The following is a 13129-nucleotide window of genomic DNA, read 5'->3' on the forward strand; positions in this document are numbered from 1 at the left end:
TTCTCTCACTTACTATAAATCCTGATTTCTTCTGTCTCCTCTCTGCTGTTTTTATTTCACTGAAAGCTTTCCGGAGTAGCCTTAGGACCTGGAAACCTCCGAGTCTTCCCCCCAGGTTCTCATACCTCATACCAGATCCCATGGATGTATTTTTCAGTTAAGATTAACATTTAAATTAAAACAGGTAAATCAAATCCTCTCAGAAACCATCTTAGGAGTGTGCTTGGTGCTATAAGTGCTACTAACTGTCTGTCAGTACAGATTTAGTTGGAGTAAAAAACCAACAGTTCTGTAAAGTGTAAAATAAATTTTTAAGAAGATTGCTTCTAGCTCTGGTGCTCTGAAGCCACTTCTGCTCAGAACCGTGGATCATGTCAAGGGGCAATTGAGTCTGCATGTGCCTGTTTTTCTTTCCAACCAGGTGAGGGCAGGGGCTTTGAGATCGCTCAAGGTCGGCTTGGGCCAGGCCGCATTCATCACTGCATGAGGTCCCTCGGTGCGGCTGAAACAGCTTTAGAGATCTTGTGCAAGCGCGCAGCACAGAGAGAGACTTTTGGGAAGAAACTGTATCACCATGTAAGTATGTTCCCTCTGTCTCAATTCACGTGCTCCCAACATCACCCTTTGTTTTGCCCACACAGAACGTTGTGACTCTGGTGTGCCCTAACCTTGAATTCATAATGCTATAGGTGGCAAAGGAAAAAAATCCCAGTGCGAGAATCCCATTTTTAATTATAACCTGCAGGATATTTTCCCCCCTTGCAATGAATTGGATATTCTTTGCTGGATTTGAATAAGGGTTTTGTCATCATGGGGTTTTTTTCTGCTTTCACTGATCAGTTTGGACAGGTATTTTTTCAGGCATACAGGTTATGTTTCTGTAGTTAAAATGTGAATTCACCATTTTCGTGCATTGATTTTGTCACCTAGACATCTATGTTCGTGCTTACCAGAGACACTCAAGGGTCTACATTTGACTAAAAGTTTTACTTCTCTGATGAATTATTTGTACTTACTTATGGAACTACAGACCAAGCCAAGGCCATGTGGGGATTTTTGGTCTTATTTTGCTCTTGAATTGAAATACTGTTTTTTGAGGGAGAGCTTGCAAGAATAATAAAAAAATGACAGTCTGCTTTTTATAGAACTGTCAGCATTTAGGAGTTGGCCCATCCCATTTCAAGAGTTCCTCAATCTTATCCAAAAGCTAGGATGACTTTATTGGAAAAAACAAGTAAAGGCAACGGAAAGAGGAAACTGAATTAGTGTCTGGCACAGGTTATAGAAAATTGTTTGTACAGATCCAGAGGGAACAATCTTACATATCCATTTTCCAGTCATGTCATTGCCAAACTTCCATTCACAACCGTAACCTAGAATTAATGAGTTGGATGAGGTGCACTCTTGTTTCTCAGAAGCTCATAAATGTAAAACCAGTGTTTGACGGAGCCACAGGCAAGACCTGGAGGCCAGCTGCATAGGCCACGTACATTCTCCACAGCTCTAGGATAGCTAGAAAGAGGGGATGCTGCCTTGGCTAACAGGCTGACTCGCCACCGCCCATGTGGAGTTAGTCACAGCCCTGGGAGCTGTTGGCAGAAGTGTCTGAACGCCTCCACGCAGGTTCCAACCACCTTTGCTGGCATGGGCTAAGCTCAGCCCCCAGACTTTGCACTGAAGCAAGTGCTGAGCATTAGCTCGTGCCTCCTGCAGCTGCCACAGCTACCGCATCCACAGTCTGGCAGGAGCGTGAGCCTGAGGCTGGCTCAGGCTCCAAGCAGCTTTCGCACGGACAGGCAGCACACGTACTTTTTTTTCTGCTGGGGTTTGTTGGCTGCAGATGCGGATTAGCTAAGCGGAGCAGGGAAGGGCTGCCAAGACTGTAATTTTGGATCAAGTGAGCTGCTGATTTGTCATCCACGTGAACAGACAGATGCAGCAGGTACCACCCTGCAGCTGTTCACCAGTAGTTCAAGCAAAACACAACCAATTTCTCTCCTCTTTCACAACTACCCCTCACCCCCCAATTTTTGTATACTGGGGCATGTTACACAGAGCGGGTTGTGAGTCATGGTACTGGGTAAAGGAAAGCAGGGTGTAAAAAGCAGGCGCTGAAGGGCTCCAGGAAAATGGCTAGCAGTGCGTCTGACCAGGAAATGAAAGTGTGCCAGAATGGGGAGGTCTACCCCTTTTCACTTTTTCCTGCCAGGAAGAGAACTGCTCTAGCTTAAGTATTTGTCAGTCAAGTGTTCTCTTTCTTTTTTCCTCATTAATCAGAGCACATGGCAACAAACTATCTGTGATTTGCACAAGAGCATCTCTAAGTGGCTGAACCTGCACATGTGGAGGAAGAGGGCCATCTTCACCCAGGGATGCTGGGAGGCAGGGACTGACTTTATCTGTTGGCTTTGGTTTCCGCAGGAAGTTGTTGCCCACTGGATCGCTGAATGCCGCCTTAGCATAGAACAGGCTCGACTGCTTACTCTAAAAACAGCCAGGAAGATCGACACGTTGGGCAACAGAAGAGCAAGAAAAGAGGTAAAATTTCTTTTTGGCAGCCGTAGGCTAAGACTTGGGGGATACAGTACCTCTGCATTCAGCTGGTCGAGCTACAAGCTAAAACATTTTTAAACATGATTCTTCTAATTGTAGAGTATAACTTCATGTTGAAAAGAGGCAGCCTTAAGCTGTGCTTTTGATTGTCACAGGATTAGAAAGTGTTCTGTTTAAAACTTTGAGATCAATGTGATAAGGTATTTAAAAATTGAAGTAGTTCAAGAATTGCTTACTTGTCTCAACACAATGAGATAGCTCTGGGTGACTGGGAACATTTTCACCTTACCCAGGGAACAGAGACAGCAGAGCTCTCCTCAAATCCAAAGGGGAAGGAATGTACTGTGAGATACCAATCTTCAGAAGCGCTGTTAAAGAGATATATATTTTCACTTGCTTGTGAAACTGTCACCGGTAATGTGAGTTCTCACCGCAGGTAGCCATGACCAAAGTGGTTGTCCCTCGAGCTGTGCTCAAAGTCATTGACTGTGCAATCCAAGTGTGTGGTGGAGCTGGAGTTTCCCAGGACTTTCCTTTGGCTTCTATGTGAGTAAAGAAAACTTACCTGTAGAGTCCAAGTATTGCTTTTAAGGAAAGTTGGTAACAGTAGTACATCTCTTTCACCTCAGATAGCCCAAAATAATGGTCCGTATACCTTTCAGCTATAAAGGTTAAGACAACTGCTTTCATAATTCAACTCCAGTGCAATTGCACTGCTTTACTCTTACACCTGCCCTGCCAAAAAACCACCACCGCCCCACAAACTGAAAACTGGCACTAGACCTAGTTCTTATCAGCAGCACAGAGAATCTGTTTCTAAAGCTTAGTATTCTCCCTTAGGGCCTTGGGGAGAGGCAAGCCTTTGGAATTTCCAGCCCACACATCTCAATCCTGCCGGGAAGGTTTTGCTGTAATATCTCCTGTGTGATAACAATAGTATCTGTGAGAAGAGCTAAGAGGGTGGCTGTGGCAAAAACAGTACTAAGAACTTCTGCGGTCAGAGTGGCTTGCTGCTGTGGCACGATTAGAAATCTACCCCTAATTTGGCTCTTCTGACACAGGTTTGCTTCTATACGGACCTTGCGCGTGGCGGACGGGCCGGATGAAGTTCATCTCTCAACAGTTGCAAAGTTGGAACTACTTGATCAGTCCAAGCAGCTAACTGCAAAAATCTAATGTCAACATAAAGCCATCTGAAATGGTTGGAAGACTTAGAATTTTGTTCCGTGCAATAATGTTTAAGGTAAGATAGGATGAATATAAAAACTTGATTCTAGCTTGAAGCAATACCTATTTGCTCACTTTAAGTACAGTAATTAATTACAAGTAATCAGGAGTATAGTAATTTTAAATTTTTTTTAAATTTTCACACTTTTTAAATTTACACACTTTTAAAAATTTGCAGAATGCCAATGTTAATACCAGAATTTGTCTGGGTTCTTTATAACATGAAATAAAGACTGTTTTCAAAGAGGCCTGAAGTGCTTTATTTGCTCTGAGCCAAAGCCGCCTTTGTCCTTTTATTGTAGGCAAAGCAGTTTTGATTTGGCAGTTTCACCCCATTTTGTTTATTGCAAGCTAGGATAAACTTTTGTTTTTTTATTAAATGAGACTTAAGCACTTCGGTTAATGCCTTTCTTTTCCCTTTCCAAAGCTCACCTGCAGTCCCACACCTTCCTGCCCAGCTCCTGCTCTGAGCTGCCACCCCTTGCACTAATGCTATGCTCAGTCCTTCCCCCACCTCTCCTCAAGGGAGGCAGGCTGGGGTCAGGGTGTAGCTGTTTGCCTGCTCCTCCTCACTTTTTACTCCTCTACTTGCTTTCTCCAAATAAATCTTCTCACATTCTTCCTTAGAGGTGCCCCTTTTGTGCATCCTCACACAAAGTTGTCTCCTGGCCCCAGCTGCTCCCATTCTTTCTTAAATACATCTAAGCACAGGCAGCACCTTCCCCTCTGAGGGACTGAGTTTTGGCTGGAACCAGCCGGGACCAGCCCAGGGCAGTTCACAGCCACCTCTGCTACCAAAACAGGCTCTGCCATTTATGCCCAATACACCTTTGTGATGTTCTCAAAGGTCAAGAGTTTCTCAGCTCTGCTCCTGTAATGACACTCTTTGACATTAATTACAAGAACTTCGCCGTACAGTAACAGCACCAGGCAGCTCCCAGCATACTGTGCCGGCAGTAGGTCTACTTCCTATAAAGTTAAGACAATCACTTTTCAGCTTATAGGGGGTTGATCAACAATTATCTTAAGAATACAAGCTTTTACTTCTTGCATGAACAAACAAACCACCCTAGCATAGTGCTGGAGCTTGGAGAGAACACGCCGCCTTTGGCTCCATCTTCAGGATGAGCCTGCAGCCAAGTGTTCATCGGAAGGGTGTCCCAGCTAGAGCTGCTGAAGTCAGTCAGGGTGGTTAGTTTCAGAGTACCTAGAACCACATGCTTCCCACAAATATGTTTCTCTCATCTCCGTTCATTATACCTAAAACCAAGATTATAATCTCTTTTTAGAAAGCAGTAATTCTTGTTTGTATTTCCATCCATCTTAAGTTTCCTCTTGCTTCCTGCCTGGAATGCTTCTTAAGAAGTCAAGAACAGCAGCAAGTCAGTGGCTGAAGTGCATTTCAAGTACAAAACAACCTGTGCTGTACCACTACCTGTGGTTTAGGAGTCAACAGCCTGGAGCAAAACATCTGCACGCTGTGTTTTGCCAAGCAAGAATGCCCAGGAATCCTGTTTAATCCCACTGAAAATTAAGGTCTCTGGCTCACCCTCATTTCCCACACCTTCAAAGGACATCTACATAAGAACACCACCTTTATCTCATTAACAAGGCTCTTAATTCCCTTTATTTTAAAATTTTATGTACATATGAATGATCTGTATAATGTACACTCAATATAGAAAGTTTTTATATACTGGATAATGTATAGAACATTTCACAATTACACTAATTTCTTACATAACATGTCAACTTTAAGGTTTTTTGCTGAAGCTTTGTCAATTTGGTCAAGCCAGTTATACATATGAATGTCTAAATCTGTTTGATCTCGGGGAAGAAGATAATGTTAATGATTAAGGACATCAGTGAACTGGTGCAGGGCCAAACCCTTTACGTGTCATGTTCAATGGGAGTGATCACATCAGACCAGGAGAAGGGATGCCCTTTCAGGGGGGGGGGGTCAGTGAGGTCAAAGTGATTTTAGCCCAATTCCTCTAGACTGTAGCTCAACTCCAGTCATGCTAATTAATAAAATATAAAAACTAGGAAAGTTTGATTCACAGTCTTGTAAACAAATACAAAGGAACAAAATGTGCTTACGTACGACAAGAAAAAAAATCTTGTGTACCCATTTCAGTTGATCCACAGAGTGCTTTCTTGTATTACAGTGTGATAGATAGTATCACCAACTTTTTCCTAAAAAAACCCAACAAAAACAAAACAGTCATAGAAAAAGGAATAACACTGTCATAAACACTTGGAAAGGCAGTAAGTTCACTTCAATGTGTCGGAGGAAAGTGCTGTTCCTCATCACTGGCCTGTCTGCCTTTGTCTCTTTCACAAGGATTTCCAGTCCTTAGCTGACATCTCCCACTTCGTTGTCTACTGGGGGTGGTACACTGGGCATTACAGATGACGTCGTCCCTGCAGTAAGGTAACCAGCAACTCCAGGGCCTTTCGGGAAGAAAACAGAACACTGGTGATTAGTTCTGAAGCTAAGGAACGACTGCACAGCTTTATTCCCTCTGGTAACACCCAAATCATCCAGAGTCAGCCAGACACATTAAACCAAGAACATTTAACAGTTTTCATTTAGATTCTTTGGAATCCAGGAACACTAGGAATTAAGGCATCTTAGTGGACTGAGTAGCTTGTGGAAGCCATTCTCTGACTTGCTTTATTCCTATTTATTACCAAGTAAGTTACAAAAGCACCCCGACCACCACAGTTACCCATCTGACCTTCCTCCATGGAAGCGGCAGTAAAGAGGGGTGGCCCTCCTTTGCTCGGGAAAGAACCTGCTGCCAAGGTGAAGTGATTGAGGCGTGCATTCCACTGCTGGGCTCCACATCTATGCTTTCAGTGTTGCAAACGTTTTCCCAGCTGTATATTTAAAGGAAGCTCAACAGGCTGCCCCATGAACGAGCCGAACTGCCTTATGCTTGTCTAGGCAGCTCTTTGTGCCTTCAGTTAGAAAAAGTAACAGCATTCCCAGGGTGCACAAACTACTGGAGATACAGAACTCCTTCCCATTAATAAGTCTCCATGACTGTTACTACAGGGGCAATCAGGTCCGCACTGCAGACAAAGCCCCTCTCCCTCAAAGCTTATAGTCCTATAGAAGCTTTCCACAAATAGACTAAACTCCTATTGCGGCGTGAGGTGTTTCAACAGCAACTCTTACCAGATCAATGGCTGTAGAAAACTGCCAACTTGCAGCATGTTCCTGCATCAATGCAGTGATCAGCTTGGTATGAGACCACCAGCCTACAGTGCCGATCTTTAACATGGTAAGTTCCGCTGGGTCCTTTACCCTCCCCCCTTATGTCATCCGCGCTGAGTTCTCCCAAGTTTACTGCTCCTTCATGCCCCACCCTCCCCTTCTCACACCACAGCCTGGAGCCAGAACATCAGAGCATGGTCTGTCTCCTTACAACGAGTCCTATACTACTACTGCAAGCAGGAGAGCAAAGCAAGCAGTGACTTTTGGTAAAAAAAAAACAAAAACAAAAGCCAAGCTCTCTGGCTTCAGAAGGTGACTTCTCTTTGCCAGCCCATCAGTGGCACTTGTGAAGAGCCAGACCCGCTGCTACATGTCCTAGCACCAAAATTCCACTAGTTCTCTCATTGCTCAAACTTTTCCATTCAGAAGTTTAGTTCACCTGTAGCACCAGCAAGTCTCAGCCACTGCAGTTGTTAGTTTTCTGCTCCTGTGTGCTTGAAGGCAAGTTTATCGGCGTTTTGCAGTTTGGGACCGCAAATTACAGTTCTACGACATGCACCTGTTACTTGGAATGCAGCAAGTGCAGCATGCATTTTGCAAGATGGTATCTACCTGCTTTAGAGAGCTACACAGAGGTTAGCAAGCTGCCTGGCAGAGCAGATCTAAAGCCCGCTTCTCAGGTGAAGGGGACTGCTGCCAGTTAGAAGGGAAGGAGAAGAGACACCTGAGGGAAGAGAAATAGGCAAGGGAAGTTTCAAGGGAAGTGCAAGTAGCAAAGCAATTTGAAGCAAGACATAAGGCAGAATACAAGATAAAGCAGGTTAAAAATAAAGCTTGTTGTTTAGTTTTCATCTATACTTTGCATTTGTACAGCACCTTCACTCTACATCTGCAAGCACTTAAACATTATGCTATTTAAATGCAGCACAGGCCTTAGGGCAGTTGGATAGCTGTATTGCCCCCCGTCTCAAGCCTGACAACATCTCTTATAGTTTCAGTTCTTAGCCAGCATTTACTTCATACTTCTAGTTTTACAGTACTTATGAAATACCAAGGAAATTCAGTACCAACTGAATCAAGCGTTCTTTTGTCTAAGCGACAGTAGATGGTGCAATAAACAGAAAATTTGCTCAGAGCTAAAGCACTGTGTCTTTCCTGTGTGGAAAAACACATCAAGTGTTGCAATATACCTACTCTCAAAGTATTAAACAAATGCTGAATTCCTGACTTGAAAGGTTCTTGCTTCATTTTCTAAAAATACACGCGAGTATCTTGCAAGAATAACTTTCCTGTCTATGCAGTCTTCTGATTTATACCTCATCGGTACAGTTACACTCAAAAGCTTTACGATTCCTATATTGGGTTAGATGAGGCACATTCCATGTGGCACACAGAAGTGTTCATGTTTACTTGTCACAACTTACCTGGGAGGCTAAACTTTTAAAGACCAAATGATTGTTCAGCCAATGGCTATTGAGGAGTCAGGTGGTTTCATAATGTGTTGCTTTAGACAAAGTTTGCTGCAATATCGTTACGTAAAGTATTTACGTATATATTTCAGTATATATTTCAGATATAGCAAGTAATCTGTGATAGCAAAGCTCTGGACTGTGATACCGCAGAACGCAATCATTAAACATGTATGTATCAAGTGCTGCATGTGAGAGAAGGAAGCACCAGAGTTTGATTTGCTGTGACCTAACTGTCCCAGGGTTACGTCCCCGCTGTCCCATTACCAGCGAGGAAGTTCACATCAATTGCACACACAGCAAGAATGCTCTTCTACACGGCTAGCGGCACTGAGGCGGTGACCCTGGAGTGCCACTTTACTCTTGGTGGCACCAGCAGGGGACTCAACCAGAGTGCATCACAGGTGCTTTGAAGTATACACCACAAGCTCCAAGTACAGGCACGAGGCTGTTCCCACCGGAGAAAGGCCCTATGAGCACACAGACCGACTGGAACATGGCCTCACGATCTGAACGAGCTATTAACATTCAAACTTTTCCAATACTACATTTACACACCTAACGCGCTAAAGCAACACAATTCACATGGCACAATTAATACAGTCTAAGTGACTTTGAACAAAGTTTACTCCTCCCCCTAACCCTGGAAAACAGTTTGTTCTCGACCTAAAGCAGACTGATCCTGAGAAAGCATGGAAAGCTACTGTCATTCATTACTCCAATTGCACCTCTGCTTTATCACTACAGGGTACTTGCAAGACTTGCCTGTGTCCAGATTCCATTGCTCTGCTATTTTAGAAGTAGGTACAGCAATGTCTATCCAGCAAAATACAGCCTCAACCACAAAATAGTTAGGCTTTTTCTAAGTGTTTTAAAAACTCACTGGATTTTTACAGTTTTGAATGTTCAGGCCATGTGATGGCACTAGATCCTGAGGGTAACAGTATCTCCAGAGTCAAGTGACAAGCAACATTCCAGTACAATTCAGGACAAATAGGAAAGATTTGCTAACCTGTGAGGTATCCTGCTGTTTGCGTCTCAGAAATGAACAAGTCATGTTTCTGATCCTTAAAGGCACTCCACACAGAAGAACGAGACAGAACTTCATTTACCTACAGTATTTGAAGACATTAACAGAGTGAGCAAGTGACATTTGTAGCGTTCTAGGGGAATAGACTCATTTTCTAGAACCAAACCACTCTGAAGAGATTACCGGACAGCACGGCAGTAGTTCAGGCTGCAATGTGGAATCACACATTTCCAAGGTGACTACAGCAACCTGCTTTCCCATTTGAATTGTGCAGCTGAATGCATAATGCAGAAGAGCTCGTAAAGAAGTCATTTAGTGGTTTGACTACCTCCCTCATTGCCCAGTTAGGTGACAAGGAAAAGCACCCTGCAAGCAGCCACTTGCCACGCATCTAGAGCCAAGGTAGAAGAGGAAAGTGAGATAGGGCCAACTTGGAGGAGAGACCTAATCCCAGTTTCCCTCCCCTTAAAGTTTTCAACAGAGGGGCAAGCAAAAGGCACCAAGAATTAACAGTTACTGGGACAAGTCACCAACTTGAATTTACATCCTTAGCACTGCTGCAATTGTCTACAACGGTATTTATCCGGGGGGGGGGGGGTGGGGGGTGGGGGGGGTGGGACGGACGACACACGGACGGGACAGGGACGACGGACGACGGGGGGGGACATGGACACCAAAACACAATTTACATTTCTAACCCAAGTTGTGAAGAGCTGTCAGTAGAAGCCTACTACCTTACAGAACATTTCTGGATTTAGGATTTGTCTTTCTCATTGCTTGCATTTCTTTCCCATGCATTGAACCAATGACTTCTCCACAAGAGATGGAGATGTTCCAAACCCATAGTGATTTTGTAGTTACATCGTGTTAACATTTTAGGTGGAATGATGTACATGACAGCCATAATACCAAACAAAGGCTGTTCAGAGTTTGAACTTCCATGTGTCCAAAACCCAGTCAAGGACTTGTCAGTACTTACCTGTTCTCCATACTGCAGGCTGCGAGACATGGATTTCAGAGTTTTAACAATCTGAGCTTTAGTGGCAGATGGGCTTTCCAGGTTCTCAAGACCAATACCTTCAAGCAGCTTTAGAAGGTAAGGGACCAAATCTGCTTTCAAAGCCTGCAAATATACCCAGATGAGTTGCTTTAACATGGACTAGAAAGCTCTGTTCAGATGTTTTATATCACTAGCACTAGTGTGAACCAGAAGTGCCAGCAGCTATTACGTTTATGCCAGTCAGTTTTTCCTGAGCTGCATGAAATACAATACAAGAGAAAGCAAAGACACTGTCCAGCAGTTCTGCCCTGTCTAGATGTAAACTCCATCGCATTAGCTAGCATTCCGATGTTATGCTTTCTCAGCAGAGACAAGCCAACACCATCCTACACATTGAGCTTCACTGCTCGGGTAACATCCTTGAGCAGGTCTACATTTTTGGTAAAGAACCGACTTCTGACTTCTCCAACATGAAAAATACATTAGTTAGATGGCTCCTAGGAAGCCTCACGGACACATACCGAACAGTACCTCTGTTCTTAAGAACAGTTTAGATACAGAAATATAAAAATATCAAACTTACAGCTTGAGAATGTACTACTTACTTGGGCTACCAAGTCATTTTGTTCCTTCTGAAACATTCGATTAAGTGCTTCACATGCTACACCAACTATATCCGATCTCTTCTTCATTCCATTCATGAGAGGGCTAATGGTCTCTAGTGATGCCATTGCTCGAACACAAAGCTGCAGAGACAGAAACAGGTGGGTTTTTTTGTTGGGTGGTTTTTTTTTTTTTTTTTTTTTTTTTTTTTTTTACACTCAGCTTGACAGTTCTGACCAATACGGTCAGCCAAGACCATAAATATCTCAGGGTCTTTAATCTATCAATTCCCCATTAATTAGCCTCAAGTCCCCATTCACCTGGTACACAGTGTTTATAGTTACAGTAACACCCTTCTAGGAACAATACTAAACACCACAAGTAACTCCAGTTATGTTTTTTTCTCCCCTTGAGCACTTAAATGATTTAGTACCTCATTGTCAGACAGTATGTGAATGACACGAATGGCACTTCTAGGAATGGCATTGTTCTTGTGATTCATAGCTTGGATTATCTTGTGAAGATGACCAAGCGGAGGAACTTGATCAGCTAGCTGAGGCTGGGCACTGAACAGGCACACAGTTGCTGTGGTAATGGTTTCTAAAGTTTCCCCCTGGAGAAAACAAACAAACAAAAAAAGCAGCAGAAAGTATAACTCTGTAAAGGCTTATGTATCACCATAATAGTAACATTTCTCACATGCTCTGTATTGTAGACTTTTTCCCTAATGCTTGTATCATGTCACTATGCTTTGAAGTTGTTAGAACAAGAAGTTTAGAAGAACATGATCAGCTCCAGTAGTGACAGGCATGCGCTAGTTTCAAGAACACAGATCACGGAAGTTTCTAGGCACTATTTCTGGTACCTGGAGAAGCCAGTGTCTGGCTGCAGCCTCTGCATGCACAGCAGCATATGTGCTATTTTGCTTGGTGGAAGCATGATAGAACGGATGTTTAGGCTGACAACCCGAATCATTAAAGGGTTCTGCAGCCTGTGCAGCAGCACTCACTGCACTTGCTGTATTCTGCATGCCTACACAAACTGCTATCACTTCTTTATTACAAAGAAGTCTGCTTTATACAATATACAGGTTAGTTCTTTCCCTGCAAGTCTAACCCAGAGTCTAAACACTGTTTAACAAATTCAGGTTTTAGTAATATCATTAAGTTACAGTTTGACAATGTTCAAGAGTAACACATTAGTCTTTCTGCTTTATACTAATGGTTATGTGGCAGCCTTGTATAGGTCACAATTTACACTAGAGCTGGAAGTTAGTGTTGCAGAAGGACACTAGAAGTGTCAAATTCTGCACTACCTAAAAAATTTCAGCTCAAGTGGCATTTTCTTAGGTTGGTCAGTCATAGATTAATTGAAGACACTTCATTTGTTAGACCTCATCTCTACCACAAAATAAGCTTCTAAAACTTACTGAAGCTAGTTCTGTGGCTTCAGGGACTTAAAAAGCACTGACTCATGTTCAGAAGTTGCCTAAACCTATCTACACACTTTAGAGAGTCAGAAAATAGACAAAAAAAAAAATCATTCGTGTTGGGAAGAAAGTGCGAGAATTCAAGTTAATCGGATACTGAAGACCAGAAGCTTAAGACTACTAAACAAATTCAAAGAGCAGAATCACAAAAATCATCTTACATGGGGGTTATTTTTCTCCAGTAGTTCAGTAAACTTTTCCAACAGTGCAATGAGAAATTCTCTTGGTTTCCGTAAAACCCAGGCCGGCTGGGCAATAAAAATCCTTAGGAAGACTCCCCCCACTGAAAGTTCACCTTCTGCCTCACCATACACCACAGCAAAGTCTTCAGGCAGCTGTTGAATTATAAAGTAGGAGTTACTGGCAAGGGTATTTGCAAGAGCTGCAATTCATGACTAATTCATAACACCATGACTAAGCAGCAAGGGTCACTGAACTAACTGTATTCTCCAAAACTGAACTATGCAAGACTAATAAACACTATCGTGAAGAGGTGTGAGGTAAGAAATCAGTGTATAAAGAATGGTGCAGGCAC

At 43.1% G+C, this 13129-nt stretch overlaps 2 protein-coding genes across 5 annotated transcripts in view; one reads left to right on the forward strand and one right to left on the reverse strand.

The window, feature by feature from the left end:
- The window catches only part of ACAD11 (acyl-CoA dehydrogenase family member 11), a 33846-nt gene extending 29818 nt beyond the window's left edge, over positions 1-4028 (forward strand). For both annotated transcript variants that reach the window (XM_037383826.1, XM_037383827.1), the window contains exons 17-20: positions 422-576; positions 2422-2538; positions 2990-3099; positions 3615-4028. In XM_037383826.1, coding sequence (XP_037239723.1) covers positions 422-576; positions 2422-2538; positions 2990-3099; positions 3615-3729 — 497 coding nt within the window. In that variant the 3' untranslated portion in view covers positions 3730-4028. The remainder of the gene's footprint in view (positions 1-421; positions 577-2421; positions 2539-2989; positions 3100-3614) is intronic.
- A 1351-nt stretch (positions 4029-5379) lies between these two features.
- Positions 5380-13129, reverse strand: part of DNAJC13 (DnaJ heat shock protein family (Hsp40) member C13) — a 55510-nt gene continuing 47760 nt past the window's right edge. For 2 of the 3 annotated variants that reach the window (XM_037383822.1, XM_037383821.1), the window contains 6 exons: positions 12756-12929; positions 11539-11718; positions 11108-11248; positions 10482-10625; positions 9485-9584; positions 5380-6234 (listed from right to left, as the gene is read on the reverse strand). In XM_037383822.1, the coding sequence (XP_037239719.1) occupies positions 6137-6234; positions 9485-9584; positions 10482-10625; positions 11108-11248; positions 11539-11718; positions 12756-12929 (837 nt within the window). In that variant the 3' untranslated portion in view covers positions 5380-6136. Of the gene's footprint in view, positions 6235-7615; positions 7728-9484; positions 9585-10481; positions 10626-11107; positions 11249-11538; positions 11719-12755; positions 12930-13129 lie in introns of all 3 variants that reach the window. The other variant, XR_005103704.1, reaches the window with a different exon arrangement.

This window comes from Falco rusticolus, chromosome 4, assembly GCF_015220075.1.
Source record: "Falco rusticolus isolate bFalRus1 chromosome 4, bFalRus1.pri, whole genome shotgun sequence".
NCBI classification, from domain to species: Eukaryota; Metazoa; Chordata; class Aves; order Falconiformes; family Falconidae; genus Falco; species Falco rusticolus.